Raw genomic sequence first — 15422 nt, 5'->3', positions numbered from 1 at the left:
CATACATGTTTAAAGAAAAATAATCCCTGGCGCTGGCTGGTTGGCTCAGCGGTAGAGCGTCGGCCTGGCGTGCAGGGGACCCGGGTTTGATTCCCGGCCAGGGCACATAGGAGAAGAGCCCATTTGCTTCTCCACCCCTCCCCCTCTCCTTCCTCTCTGTCTCTCTCTTCCCCTCCCGCAGCCAAGGCTCCATTGGAGCAAAGATGGCCCGGGCGCTGGGGATGGCTCCTTGGCCTCTGTCCCAGGTGCTAGAGTGGCTCTGGTCGCAGCAGAGTGACACCCCGGAGGGGCAGAGCATCGCCCCCTGGTGGGCAGAGCGTCGCCCCTGGTGGGCGTGCCGGGTGGATCCCGGTCAGGCGCATGAGGGAGTCTGTCTGACTGTCTCTCCCCGTTTCCAGCTTCAGAAAAATACAAAAAAAAAAAAAAAAGAAAAGAAAAGAAAAATAATCCCAATAATCCCTGACTTCTATGTGAATTCTTTTTTGCTCAAGTGGAACTATAAAGTTCCCCCAAAATATCTGACAGTTACTATGGAAAACTTACTTCTGTTTCACTATATAAGAATAAAATGAGTTTTGCTTATTTACTTATTTTAGATTTTTTTTTTTATTGACTGATTTTAAAGAGAGGAGAGGGGGAAGGGAAGAGAGAGAGAAAGGGAGGAGGAGTGGGAAGCTTCAACTCTTCATAGTTGCTTCTTCTATGTGCCTTGACCAGGCAAGCCTGGAGTTTTGAACCAGCAACCTCAGCGTTCCAAGTTGACACTTCTTCCGCTGTGCCACCACAGGTCAGGCAAAATGGGTTTTGTTTATTTACTGTACCAGAAATCAACACGTTCAGTCTGCAAGAGACCTTAGACATCACCCTGGAGTTCTCAAAAAATGACTGGCCCAAAGTCCCATTAGCTGATCAGAGGCAGAACCAGACGCCTTCTGTTCACAGGAGGGGATGCCACTCCCAGAGCTGCTGCCCCAACAAGAGACCAGGTGCTGTGTTTACATCGACACTGTTTACTAGCTGCCCTCAGCCATTGCTTCAAAGCAGTGCAGTATATGCTCAAGTTCACAAAAACCTTTCAGTCATAAATACAAGACAATCAGATGTTTAACTTCAAATAACTAATAACACTAAAATATTAAAGTAACCTGATCTTTTAGCAGACTCTTCTTTCAGAAGGATCATTAATAATCATTACTGGGCCCTATCCAGGCGGCTCAGTTGGTTAGAGCATTGTCCCAATACACCAAGGTTTCAGGTTCGATTCTCGGTCAGGGCACATACAAGAATCAACCAATAATGGCATGAATGAGTGGAACAACAAATTGATGTTTCTCTTTCTCTCTCTCTCTGCCCCTGTCTCTCCCCCTAAAAATCAATCAATAAAAAGGTTTTTTAAATAAAAAAACATACTCCATACAAAATACCGAACTTCAATTATTTTTCCCAATATGCAGGTTTCCAATTAACACTCTAAATCATCCTGACAGGAGAAAGAATTACCAACTAACACAGTAATACCTGAAAGCAAATTTACATACCTCGCTCTGCAATATTATCGACAATTAGTAGATAACCAATTGCTGATACACTGCTCCATCTCCTCCACCATTCCCTGAAGCAGGCAAAAAAATCCACTTACCAAAAACAGAGACCCATATTCAAAAGCCTCGTTTATCATTTCCTTTTTCAGCTCCTGTTTTTCCATCGGCGTCCCATTTTCTTTGTCACCCTTCTTTTCGGGGCTAATCCTGTGGAGGCTGGAAACACAGGTCATTGCTAAACATTCTGTGCTTTCCATTTTCACAGGAAACAGGCCTTTGCACTTCTGAAACAGCGGAGCCACGGAGCCAGGCTCACAGGCTGCATTAGGAGAACTTGCTTTGTCAACATCTTCCTGATTTGATTTCAGGGCAGATGTTGTTCTTGAAACCTTGTGGGAAGCATTTTTAGAATGAGTTGCAACATGCTCAGCCTGGCTAGTAATGAGTTTATTAAATTGCTGCTTCTGTGTCTTGTTAATTGGGATTTCTGCTTTTGTGTCTGCATTCAAGTCAGTTCTTGGTGTTTTGCTCAAAACTGTCAACTGTCTTGAAGATACAGCCGAGGGTGATGAGGCACTGGTGAGCTGAGGTCTGGGTGTGACCTTTGATAAAGCAGCGTCGTTGGACTGTAACGCTGGCCTAGACATAACCTTTGCTTTGACATTCTTGAAGTTTGGTCTTGGGTAACTGATGATTTTGTTTTTTCTGACTTTGCTGCCTAGCGGGGTATTCGTTTTGGTTGTTGATTTTCCTAGGTTAGGTTTACTAAGCTCTCGAGGGCACTTCTCCAGTTTACTACATTTCTCTGTTGCTTGAATGGGTGAAATAAAAAAGGTTGCGCTCATGGGTTTTTGGACTGGCGTGGACATGCAAATTGTGTCATTGGGGCTAATGACCATATCGTTTTCATCCCAAGTCAGTTCAAACAATGGAGCCAACTTCTGTCCCGGTGGGCTACCAGGTACCAATTCTATGGTATGATTTTGGATTCCCAAATCGTTTTCATTCGAGGCCATTTGTGTGTTTTCAGCCCCGGTGATATTCTGTTTGGGGTCCAGCACATGGGCTTCGGTTTTCTCAAAAGCTGGCACTGCAACAGGGCATTCATCATCTATAAGACAATCAGACACTGTTTCTCTTAGATTCTGGCCCATTTCCTTTTGCCCATGTGAGCTCTCCGAATGTGTCTCACTATTCAGTTCATCTGTAGATAAAAAGAACTGTTCTAATACAGACCCACTGGGGACATCCATGCCATCAGAAACTAGTGTTCCAGCACGCATCTCTTCTTCTCCAACTGGTCTTTGCTGTGACCCATCTGTGTACTCACCGGTGACATTTCCTGAAGAATAATGACACGCATTTCCAACATCTGGAACGAAAACATCCGTCTGCATCACCACTTCAGAAAACGCTGCGTAAGGTGAATCTCGGGCCCCAGATGCTATGGCTGAGGGGTTTTTAAAGACATCTCCGGCGTAACTTGTTTCTGTCACATGTACCTTATCGGAATGGGAAGGTGTATGCTTGGAACAGGATAAAGATGTACTTCCACTTCTCACGCCAGTGGGTTGGAGGCTTCCCGAGGCATGCAAAGACCGACTCTTTCCAACGGCATGGTGCTTTATGAAGGTACAGTTAGCGTTATCCACCTTCATGTCAAATGTCTGGTTTAGCTTCAAGGCAGCTGGGTAGTCTGTACTGTGCAAATCATCCTTGTCAGGTTCCCACACAAAAGGCAGAGACGTCTCAACACTCTGGTCCTGAGATGATTCTAGGGAGGGACAGCTGCCGGGCGGGTACTCGGGCTCCTCCGTGTTCACACGTGCGGGAACCTGGCACGGAGGACCGTCACACATCCGTAATACCTGGCACGGGGGACCGTCATGCGTCCGTAATACCTCCTTACTGATGAAATCACCCGGAGACTTCTGGCGATCCAGCGTTTCAACACACTGATGGTTTAAGGAAATATTTTCACCGGTGTCCACAGCAGAACTGGTTTCATAATCAATGACCATGTCATCTGGGTTGGCAGAATTCCAGCTGTCAGTTGAACAGTTCTGTGGAGGTGGGGGTCTTTGGCTGTACGCATACGTATTTCCATTTTTATCACTGAGAAACGAGGACTGCAGTTCATCTTCTGTCTTGTCGTCGGAACTGTAATCATTCATCCTGAATATGAACTTGGAAGCTCTGCAGTTTTATTTCTTCGCTAAATCTTTTCAAATGAGAGGGAAGGATAAAGTGTCCATCTTCCAAGCTTTTCCAGCACAGTTGCAGGTTCTTAGTCTACGATGTTCTGAAGTTGTTCCCTGGAAGAAATAAAATGTTTAACTCAAGGAAATGTTAAAAAAAAAAAAAAAAAAAAGTCACCACCTGATTCATCTCAATCACTTTATTTTTACATTTGGACCCTACGACTATGGAGATGGGTAATTCAGATACCATTAGCTAAAGCAGGGGTCCCCAAACTACGGCCCGCAGGCCACATGCAGCCCCCTGGGGCCATTTATCCGGCCCCCGCCGCACTTCCGGAAAAAGCACTTCTTTCATTGGTGGTCAGTGAGAGGAGCACATTGACCATCTCATTAGCCAAAAGCAGGCCCATAGTTCCCATTGAAATACTGGTCAGTTTGTTGATTTAAATTTACTTGTTCTTTATTTTAAATATTGTATTTGTTCCCGTTTTGTTTTTTTAGTTTAAAATATGTGCAGTGTACATAAGGATTTGTTCGTAGTTTTTTTATAGTCTGGCCCTCCAATGGTCTAAGGGACAGTGAACTGGCCCCCTGTGTAAAAAGTTTGGGGACCCCTGAGTTAAAGTATCAGCCCGTTTCAAAGATACTTTTTCACTTGAGGGAATGGGATGGAATGGAAGACAAAGACGGACACAACTGCCCCTGTGACCAACTTCACATCTCAGATGCCTCCTCCCTACTTTCAATGATTCTTACTTGCCATAAGAGAGAAGAAAGATAAATCTGACAATAGTGTTTCTGTCTTGTTGGTTGGAAGAGGGACCACTGGTCCTAATTTGTCTAGAACAGTCCCAATTTATGCCTGTTGTCCCAACATAGTCAGTAGTGATGCCCTTTTCATTTTCTCGGGAAGGTCCCTATTGTTTCCCTGCAGGGTGATGACCAGACAGAGCTGGCAGGCACAGCAAATGAGCTGAAGATTAATCAGTGAACGTTTAGGGTGTCAACACTGCTCTTTCTCCTGTTTCATTCTCTGTCCCAAACACATTCCATTTCAAAGTTGAGAAAAAGTTGTTGATGCTTAATCAAGTGGTAACTCTATTGGAAGTTCCTCAAAATGTTAAACAGAGTGACTGCATGACATACCAACTTGACTCTCAGATATCTCCTCGAGAAAAATGAAAACAAATGTCCACAAACTTGTGCAGAAAGAAATGCACACGACTCCTTGTAGCAGCATTATTCATAACAGCCAAAAAGTAAAAGGGACCCAAATGTCCATTAACTGGAAAATAGCTAACAAAATGCTGTATGCCCGTACAGCTGATAGATTCTTCAGCAACAGAAGGGAATCGAGCGTTGATACATAAAACATGAATGCAACAACTTAAAATATTACATTGAATGAAAGAAGCCAGTCACAAAAGACTACGTATTAAGTGATAACGTTTACATGAAACGCCCAGAACAGACAGGTCTCTAGAGACGGAAAGTTGATTAGTGGTTCCCATCGGCCGAGGGGAGTCGGACGGGAGGGAGGGGGCAGTGACGGCCACTTGGGAGGCTGCTGCATTTGAGGGTAAAAAATATGCTAAAGATCACGGTGATGGTGGTACAATGGTGTCAATATACTGAAATCTACCAAACTGTACACTTTAAAATTCATTCAAAACAATTCACAGAAGTTTTCAAACACAAGGTCTTCTACAAATTAACTAAATTTGCATTATGCTTTCAGCCATAGTGAAGCGCTTAGGAAAGGCCCGGATGTTCAAGCCAGGAGTGCTCGCAAGTCTGACAGATCTACCCTCGCCTGAACTGACTTTCTAATTCTGATGTTGAATGTCAATCAGATGTCACAGTTCTGTTCTGAGGAAATACAATATCTGGGAGGGAAAACAATGACCTTCTGTAACCTCTAAATGTGTGTATTCACAGCAGACTTCTTTTTTCCATTTTGCAGTCTTTTCTCTGTATTCAAGCTCCAGTGACCAGCATCCCGCCGGGAGGAAATGATGAAGAACGGAGGGAGGATCGGTCACTTCCCTGGCAGCGCTGCGTTACTGGCCCTGCCTCCTGAAACCAGCCTTCACGGGCGGGCGAAGAAAGAAAGACTGCAGCGTTTACCTCCCCAGCACCCCTGCGTGCACACACAAGCACGTGCACGCTCGCACACGCAGACATTCTGAATCCTACAACAAGTGCTGTATGATTTATATACTGACGGAAAATGTAAACCGGTTGCTTTTCCCCCATCATAGCTCTTTAGTTAATAAAGATATCACTGAAATAATAGTTTGTTTGGTTTTGGCTAGCACCTTAATAAAAGCTTTCGTGGCCCTGGCTGGATGGTTAAGTTGGTTAGAGCATTGTCCTGAGCACAGAGGTTGTGGGTTTGCTCCCCAATCAGGGCACATACTGGAACAGATCTATGTTCCTCTCTCTCTCTCTCTCTCTCTCTCTTTCTCTCTCTCCATTCCTCTCTCACTAAAATAAATGAAAAATTACCAACCACTCAACTTTCACACACCTCTTTAACACACTTGGCTTTATGATTTTTTAACTTCAAATTACAAATTAATTCCCAAGTTGGGGAGCAAAGCTTATCCAAAAACTACCACAAAAAAATGTATTCAGAAGAAATACTTAAGACAAGTTTGGATATCAAATAAATTTACTGAAGTCTTTTCTGCTTTCGTAGATAAGAACAAAGAATTAGTGGTCCAGAGATCCAGACACCAAGGAGATTCTGAAGTTAAGCTTATGAATTCCCGGACGACAACATCACCATTCACTAAAGAAAGCAGAAGTCGCTACCATGCTGAAGATAGAGCTACGGACAGAAAAGAGTTGACAAGCCCGACCTCAGAATTTTGTCAAAGAAAGGTTAGAGGCTAGCCATTTTTGTCTTGTGGTCAGTTTCATTCCTCTCCTACTTTAAAAATAGCACCTAAGTGAAGCCCCGGAAACAAGGAAAGCTGGAGCTGTTTTGGTGGATCTCAAAAGGAAAGTACGGAAGTGTCATGACAGAGTTGGACGTGACTTAGAAAACAAGTATAAGTCACCTTGTGAAAAGAATGCAGACTGCCTGAGCAGGTCCGGGGTGGGGCCTGAGAGTGTGCATTTCTATCCGTCTCCCTGGTGACGCGGATGCTCTTGGTCCACGGTGCGGCCAGGATGCAGCAGAGGGCATGAGACTAGCCTCGCCCTCCAACCAGATCCATACGATCTGTGGCCTGCCAGAGCCAGGCACCTTCACGTCCCACTGTACAACTTGTTACCCGAATTTTCCTCAACTTTGAACCCTTAATTTCTGCTTTTCAACTTTCCTCTCAGAAAGCCAATAGCCCCTGGACAGAAAATAATTGGAAATGTTTAGTTAGATAGAATACTGCTTCCAAATCCCACTTGAGTTTATTCCTTCCATGCGGAGGAAGTTCAGTTAGTCCAATATTCTTGCTCTTTTTCTGCCCTTTTGCTCACTTCCCCCAGGAGGAATAAAGTGACTTAGAGGATCCCGAGACTGAGGAAGAACTTAGCAGGGCAAGGGCTAGGGTGAGCTGAGGGTGGCATTTGCCTCAGGGACTATACATCGGCAGGGTGGGCACTAATTTTATTTTTGTGCTTTAATTATTTTTTATCTGTACTGAATCTATCCGGGTGACATTGGTTAGTAAAATTAGATAGGTTTCAAGTGTACAATTCTATAACGCATCATCTGTGTACTGGGTTTCGTGTGCTCACCACCCTAAATCGAGTCTCCCCCCATCACCACTTACCCCCCACACCCTCTGCTACCTCCCCCTTCCCGCCGGTGACCACCATGCTGTTGTCTGTGCCTATGAGGGTTTTTTCCTTACTCCTCTCACCTCTAGCACCCAGCCCCCCCACCTCACTCCCCTGACAGCTCTCAGGCTGATCTCTGTATCTGTCAGTCTGTCTTTATTTTGTCTGTTAGTTTACTTCATGCACTAGATTCCACATCTAAGTGAGATCCTGTGGTATCTGCCGCAGACACAAAACCTCAGAAGGGACCGGCCACAGTGCCCCCACGGAGCCACACCCAAGCCTGAAATAAGGGGGACAGCCAGTAACACTGACCCTGTCTTGATTTCAAATTTTTGGTTTTTGTTCGTCATGGATTTCTTGCATTAATGCTGATTTTTTTAAAAAAATAATTCACTAAATATTATTTACCAAGATCCCTGAAGTTTTTGTGGGGGTACCCCTTAAATGCCACCCTGGTCCCAGAGGGCACCAGCTCTACACCTGCCCACCTGCCCGCCAGGAGCAGGCCCTCCCAGCGGCGGGAAGGGGAGGCGTGGGTGAGGCCGGCTGTGTCTGCTCCACAGGGACCATGTGGGTTTGTTAGTCACTCAGACACAGGGGTGTCCCTCAAACTAGCTTTCATTTATAACTCATCTGTACTTCTAGATAAAGACCTATAATTACAGAATCTATCATTATAATTCATTTATAATTTCATCCGTGACGATCTCCCCATCTTACTCTTTTTCTTTCCTCAAACGGTTTATAACCAGAGAGTGGAAGAACGTAGGAAGAATATTCACAAGAATGAAGGAAGAGCAATCCTGACCACGTGCCGGCCTCGGCCCTGCAGGGGCCTGGAGGGCGGCCCCGGTGAGCCAGGCCCTCCTCCTCCGGCTCCTGGGTCCTGGGGAGGTCCGAACACGAGCAAGGGCTGCCCGGGCGGCTGCACACGGGGCTCCGGGCACGGGCCATTCGCCTACCACTGCCAGAGGCCGTCTGTATTTTAACAGCCAGCTTAGGCACTCTGAATCGAGTGGGAAGGAGGGATTATTTATTGAGCCTTCTCCAAACTGTCAATATGTTACCTAGGCAATAAGCCATGAGAAATAAACAAGGAGTCAAGTGTGCGTGTGAGGCTTCTGTCCCAAGTAAGATGGATGGCACTTTGGTTCAAGGCAAGAGCCAAACGTTTTTGGGTTTTTTTCTGTGTGTGCGTGTCAGAAACAGAGACAGACAGAGAGAGGGACAGACAGGAAGGGAGAGAGAGGAGAAACATCAATTCTTCATTGCAGCACCTTAGTTGTTCATTGCTTGCTTTCTCATATGTGCCTTGACCGGGGGGCTACAGCAGACCAAGTGACCCCTTGCTCAAGCCAGCAACCTTGGGTTCAAGCTGGTGAGCTCTGCTCAAACCAGATGCGGCCACGCTCAAGCTGGCGACCTCGGGGTTTCAAACCTGGGTCCTCTGCGTCCCAGTCTGATGCTCTATCTACTGTGCCACTGCCTGGTCAGGCCAAACGTTTTTTTCACGTGGGTGCTTTGCAGCCTACATCCTGCATCCCAGCCCACTCTCTCAGCCGGGATGTCGCTGTTAAAGAACACACACTGGGCAACAGACGCCAAGCCTACAAGCACTTATCCCCTTAACCCGAGGGGGGAACGCCAGCTCCGGCAGCTTTGCCCGTACTGAGCTGCTCGTTTCCCCGGGAGCAGGGCTGCACAGGTAAGCGAAAGGAAGCAAGGCCGGGCTGCACACCTGAAACAAAGCCGCGGGGGCCTTGGCAGCCAGCCTCCTGGGCCGGCCTCACAGCTGGACCTTGCAGGCCTCCTGGCAGCTGTGCCCGGCACCAGGGAGGCGCGGAGCGGGGGCAGACAGGCGCCAGCCAGGCCCGGCTGCAGCCTCGGGGAACCGGCTCCTTTGCACAGTGGTGGTCAACATAACAGTTATTGCTTTAAAACGGCCAAGCAGAAGGCTCCTGTGTGCCCAGGAGAAACCAGCGTATTTATAGCTTTAAACTGTTTACAACAGGCCTGGTAGGCAATGCCAGGTGAGATACTCCAAATGCCGTCATGCACTGGAAGCCCAGGAGGAAATGGTGAGTGGGATAGGCTGGAACACATGTGGTTTTTTTAGTCTCAGGAGTCACAACAGCCTACACACACTCTACGGTGTCTCCAATTAGCATGAGATTGGATAATTAACGATTAGGGTATTCCAGGAGGCAGGGTTCCTAGACTTCAGTAATTGCAGGGCGAGAGGCAGGTGCACACTCCTGCAAATGCCTGCTCCCAAGACTGAGCCGAAGGGGTGTCCTAGGCCAGGCCCACCTGATGTGGCCCGGTGGTCTTCAAAAACACTCAACACTGCCCCAGAAACTAGGTCCTAAGAACACAATTTCCCTGCATTACTATTTCAGGGTTAGAGGACTGGCTTGTTTGCAAAGAGCAGCAGTCGCGGGGAGAGGCAGGTCTGGGATCTCGGGTGTCCTCGTCACACTCTGGGTCTGGAACTAACACTTCTCAGGCTTGGCGCTAACGACAGCCTCCCCCCTTATTTCCGGTGGGGAGAGAAGCTCTAAGACCAACAGCGGGTGCCTGAACCCACAAATAGTACCGAACCCGATACATACTGCGTATTTTTCTGTATGTACATACCTATGAGGAAGCTTAATTTATAAATTAGGCAAAGAGGTTAACAATAAGTAATAAAATAGAACGATTATAACAATGCACTGTAATGAAAGTTCTGTGAATGGGGTCTCTCTCTGATAACTGAGATGCCTACTCTGGGCGGGGAGGGTCTACAGAGACGCTGACAAAGGGGCGATTCAGTCTCGGGTGGGACAGAGCAGGACGCCGTGAAACTTCAGCATGCTATTCAGAATGGTGTAAAACTGGAAAGTTATGAATGTCTTCTGGAACTTTTAACATTTTCAGACTGCAGTTAAGCGCAGGTAACAAACCACAGAAACCAAAACTGCAAATAAAGAGGGGAGGGGACGACTGTACAACTCCACTCCCAGGGAATTAGCGTGTCATTCAAACCCTTTCAAGGATTGGTTGCTTGAAATTCAGAACATAGTTTCCATTTTCTAAAAGAAAAAAAGGTAAAGGGATTAAGCAAGGGAATAAAAAGCTACTAGATCCAGACAACAGAGAGGTGATTATGGAAGGGAGAAGGAAGAGGGAGGGGGAAGAGGGTGGGGGTAGGAGGGGGAGGGGAAAGAGGGGGAGGGGAAGGAGGGGGAGGGGAAAGGAGGGGAAGGAGGAGGAGGGGAAAAAGGGGGAGGGGAAGGAGAGGGAGGGGGAAAAGGGGGAGGGGGAGGAGGGGGAGGAGGGGGAGGGGGAGAAGAGGAGGAGGGGAGGGGGAGGGGAGGGGAAGGAGGGAGAAGGAAGAGGGAGGGGGAAGAGGGTACGTGAAGGAGGGGGAGGGGAAAGAGGGGGAGGGGTAGGAGAGGAAGGAGGGGGAAGGGAAGGAGGGGGAGGGGAGTAGGGGGAGGGGGAGGAGGGGAAGGAGGGGGAAGGGGAGGAGGGGGAGGAGGGGAAGGAGGGGGAGGGAGAAGGAAGAGGGAGGGGGAAGAGGGTGGGTGAAGGAGGGAGAGGGAAGGAGGGGTAGGGAGAAGGAGAGAGAAGGGAAGGAGGAAGGAGGAGGGGGTAGAGGGTGGGTGAAGAAGGGGGAGGAGGGGAGGGGGAGGAGGGGGAGGAGGGGAGGAGGGGGAGGGGGAAGAGGGGGAAGAGGGGGAGGGGAAGGAGGGGGAGGGGAAGGAGGGGGAGGGGAAGGAGGGGGAGGAGGAGGAGGGGTGGGGGAAGGAGGGGAAGGAGGGGGAGGGGGAAGGAGGGGGAGGAGGGGAGGAGGGGTGGGGGAAGGAGGGGGAGGAGGGGGAGGGGGAAGGAGAGGGAAGAGGGAAAGTGGGGATAAACAGCGACGAAAGAGACTGACTTGGGTGGTGAATGCTCAGTGCAGCAGACAGAGGATGTACTATGCAATGGTACACCCGAAACCTATGTAATTTTATTCACCTGTGTCACCCCAAAAATTCTATTTAAAAAATTACAGGTATTTCAATTTAAAACACAAGACACACACACAATTGTTAGGTTCCCAGACAGCCAATAGATGGCATGTGAACCTGTCATAGAGCATAACTTTTGCCCAAGAGCACTGTTATTTCCCCCAGAATTGTGCAAAATGCAGCCAGCATCACACATGGGCCCTAAATATGTCAGAAACACATATCCTTTGCCAGAGGCGCAGCCTCTACATAAAATAAATCTTTTCTCCTCTCTCTAATGGGCAAAGTGCAGACAGTAATTACTCTTCACCCAACCACTCAAAGAAAGTGATTTCTTGCTTTCTGCTGCCCAGATGGCGAGCGCGTCTGCATCCTGCTGCTCCGACCCACACCTGGCCCGCACTTGTGCACGCAGCGACAAGAAAAAGTAGACTCCCTCCGGGTATCTCTCTCCCTAGCTGTAGAAGCAGCAAAGTTAAAACAGCCCTTCATTTAAAGAATGAGCAGCAATGGGAATAACAGTTATCTGACCTGAAGATCTCCATATAAATACAGGAGTATCCTTACCTTGCTAGAAGCTTACACAGGTAGCAACTCACAGTTCAAATGCTTAGCAACATTGGAAAACACAGAAGGAGAGTTACCTTTTATTATTCATTTGATGCTAGTTTGGAATCTTAAACTCTCAAGAGGTAAAGACCTTAAAGCATAAGCCCTTGCTGTATACCCCTCAGAAGAGGCTCGGTTTTGCTGCAGTAATAAAGAACCCCAAACCTCAGTGGCTGAACACGACTCTCCAGGGCTGCTGGCAGAGAACTTCGCTCCTATGTCTGATCAACCAGGGTGACTGAGGCTTTGTCTCAACAAAAACTTGCACAGTCACCAGACACTGGGAAAGGACCACAGCTAAGCTTCTACTCCCTCTTGGCATCCCTGCCTAAAAGTGACACAGGTGACTTCTGCTCACGTCTCACCAAAGCAGGCTACCACTTGCCCAGGTATGAGAAACTGAAAATGTTTGTGCAAAAAGCATTAAGATAGTAAGGGAAGAATTTATTTCCATTATGAATCAATTATGCCTACATTCAGTTTAAGGCACACTATATCAAATTCAGACCTTCACTAAAATCTGCTCTAACCCTATAGTTCGTCTGCCCAAATGACACCATTTCACCTGGTACCATTATATCAGAGATTCGGAGCTTTCAGGAAAGAAAAAGGAGAAAAAAGGGGAGACGTAAGCGAGCATTTCCATGTGTCGCCAATATCTGGTTGTTCTCAAAACATAGGATGGCTTCAAGGACCAGTAACTGTGGCTGGTCACCAAGCTCATTTCCTTTTTCTATATTTTTTTTATAAAACTGAAAGCACATACTGAAAAACAAGTCAGTATCAGTGCAATTTTTAAAGGCAAGATCAGAAACTTGGCAACTAATAGACAATTAAATGTCCACGCACTACCACACGCAGCACACCCAGTGCACAAGTCATCTCCACCCTTGATCAGACACTGAGGAAACGGAGACTGTTCCATCCCGTCCACCTCAAAGGCCACGGACCAGCCCACGGGTCCGTAAGGTGTCCTCCTCTTCCTCCTACACAAGAAATAAAAATGATCTGACCAGGCCCTGGCCGGTTGGCTCAGCGGTAGAGCGTCAGCCTGGCTCGATTCCCGGCCAGGGCACATAGGAGAAGCGCCCATTTGCTTCTCCACCCCCCCCTCCTCTCTGTCTCTCTCTTCCCCTCCCGCAGCCGAGGCTCCATTGGAGCAAAGATGGCCCGGGCGCTGGGGATGGCTCCTTGGCCTCTGCCCCAGGTGCTAGAGTGGCTCTGGTCGCGGCAGAGCGACACCCCGGAGGGGCAGAGCATCGCCCCCTGGTGGGCAGAGCTTCACCCCTGGTGGGCGTGCCGGGTGGATCCCGGTCGGGCGCATGCGGGAGTCTGTCTGTCTCTCCCCGTTTCCAGCTTTAGAATAATACAAAAAAAAAAAAAAAGATCTGACCACTGTGTGTCACGGTGACATTTTAGAGAGCTCGATTATAACAACCAATAGCAGCCAGAATATGACTGTTAAGCACAAAGGTCTGTTGTAAGCGACCGCTGCGTCCTGCCCCTGGGTGGCAAGCAGCCCACACGGCAGCAGGAGGGCACAGGTCCAACAAGAAGGGCTCCAGGAGAAACACAGAGCTAACGAACGTTGGAAAGTTTCAGCCAACTGAAAAACTGAGAGAGCTGAGGGTGCTCTCGGAGAACAGGAGCTGTGACTGCCGGATAGCAAAGAAAACGAAGGAGACGGAAGTAACCGCTGGACAGGAAGGTAAACAGCATCAGCGTACACCACTTGGGTCACAAAGACAATATTCACAGACATAATTTTGTTTAAAATATGGAAATAAAAGAAATGGTAAAGAGAGAAAATCTGACTGCCTTGGAGAATAGACAGTGGGCCATTTTTTTTTTTTTTTTGGCAGAGACAGAGGGCCAGAGAGAGGGACAGATAGGGACAAACAGACAGGAAGGGAGAGAGATGAGAAACATCAATTCTTCGTTGCGGTTCCTTAGTTGTTCATTGATTGATTTCTCATACGTGCCTTGACGGGGGGGGGGGGGGGGGGGGCAGTTACAGCAGACTGAGTGAACCCCTGCTCGAGCCAGCGACCTTGGGCTCAAGCTGGTGAGCCTTGCTCAAATTGGCGACCTTGGGGTCTCAAACCTGGGTCCTCCACATCTCAGTCTGACGCTCTATCGCCAGGGGTCCCCAAACTTTTTACACAGGGGGCCAGTTCACTGTCCCTCAGACCATTGGAGGGCCACCACATACAGTGCTCCTCTCACTGACCACCAATGAAAGAGGTGCCCTTCCGAAAGTGCGGCGGGGGCCGGATAAATGGCCTCAGGGGGCCGCATGCGGCCCACGGGCTATAGTTTGGGGACACCTGAGTGTGCCATCACCTAGTCAGGCTGGACTATTCTTTTATATACCATATTTTCACTCCATAAGATGCATTTGACCATAAGACACACCTAGGGTTTTAAGGAGCAAAAGAAGAAAAAAATACTCTGAACCAAATGGTGTGTTAAAAATATTTAATAAAATACCGTATTTTTCACTCCATAAGATGCACGGGCATTTTCCCCTCCACTTTTGGAGCGGGGGGGGGGGGGGGGAGTGCATCTTATGGAGTGAAAAATAAGTAATCCTTTTATTAGCATTACTTGTTTTTTTAAACTCAGAACCCATGATAAGAATTACATAAAAAAATTATTTTGAACCTTTAACTTAAGTTTCTTTTTAAATCCTACACAGCTCTGCTCTTCTCTGAGCTTTAGGAAGAGCTCGGAGTGAAACTATATACCTACCGACCTCATGAACAAACTGGAAAACTTGAGATGCAAGTGGCCTTTTTCTGAACCTAAAGCTAGTGAATTATTCAGTGGCTGCTCTACACTCTTTATGCTGATTGGCTACTGGAACTTGCTCATTTTAATCCAGTATTCATGCTTCAAATATCTTTCTGCTATTAACTCGAGTCACTTTTCTTGATATCTATGGACTATCAAGGTCAAATGTCAAATTCTGCTTTAATTATCAGTATATATGTCCAGAAGCTGTCTTGTAAAACACACTCTAATATCAGAAACATTGCAACATGAAACTATATATGTCTTAGAACTGAGGCAATATAGCAATTTATTAAAACAGAGCTCAACACTTCGAACTCATTGACTCTCAGGGTTTGAGAAGTGACCTTAAAAATGATCAATGGAATCTTGACACTATTTTGATATTTAAGTCTTCGACTATAATCAGTCAAATCTCTGCCAAATCCAGAAAATGTACCATGGTTCTAGGCAATCCCTACTTTTCCTGTCTAGACACAATCCGTCCAAAGTCA

The 15422-nt window shown here is 47.4% G+C and overlaps 1 protein-coding gene across 2 annotated transcripts in view; it reads right to left on the bottom strand.

Annotated features, from left to right (window-relative positions):
* Window positions 1–15422, bottom strand: part of MTUS1 (microtubule associated scaffold protein 1) — a 156750-nt gene that overhangs the window by 100115 nt on the left and 41213 nt on the right. The window contains exon 2 of one of the 2 annotated variants that reach the window (XM_066380226.1): window positions 1640–3856. The exons of the other annotated variant lie outside the window; for it this stretch is intronic. Within the exon in view, the coding sequence (XP_066236323.1) occupies window positions 1640–3715 (2076 nt within the window). The 5' untranslated portion in view covers window positions 3716–3856. The remainder of the gene's footprint in view (window positions 1–1639; window positions 3857–15422) is intronic. 2 annotated transcript variants of the gene reach the window in all.

This window comes from Saccopteryx leptura, chromosome 4 (assembly GCF_036850995.1).
Source record: "Saccopteryx leptura isolate mSacLep1 chromosome 4, mSacLep1_pri_phased_curated, whole genome shotgun sequence".
Classification (NCBI taxonomy): domain Eukaryota; kingdom Metazoa; phylum Chordata; class Mammalia; order Chiroptera; family Emballonuridae; genus Saccopteryx; species Saccopteryx leptura.
This window is presented reverse-complemented; position numbering and strand designations above follow the sequence as displayed.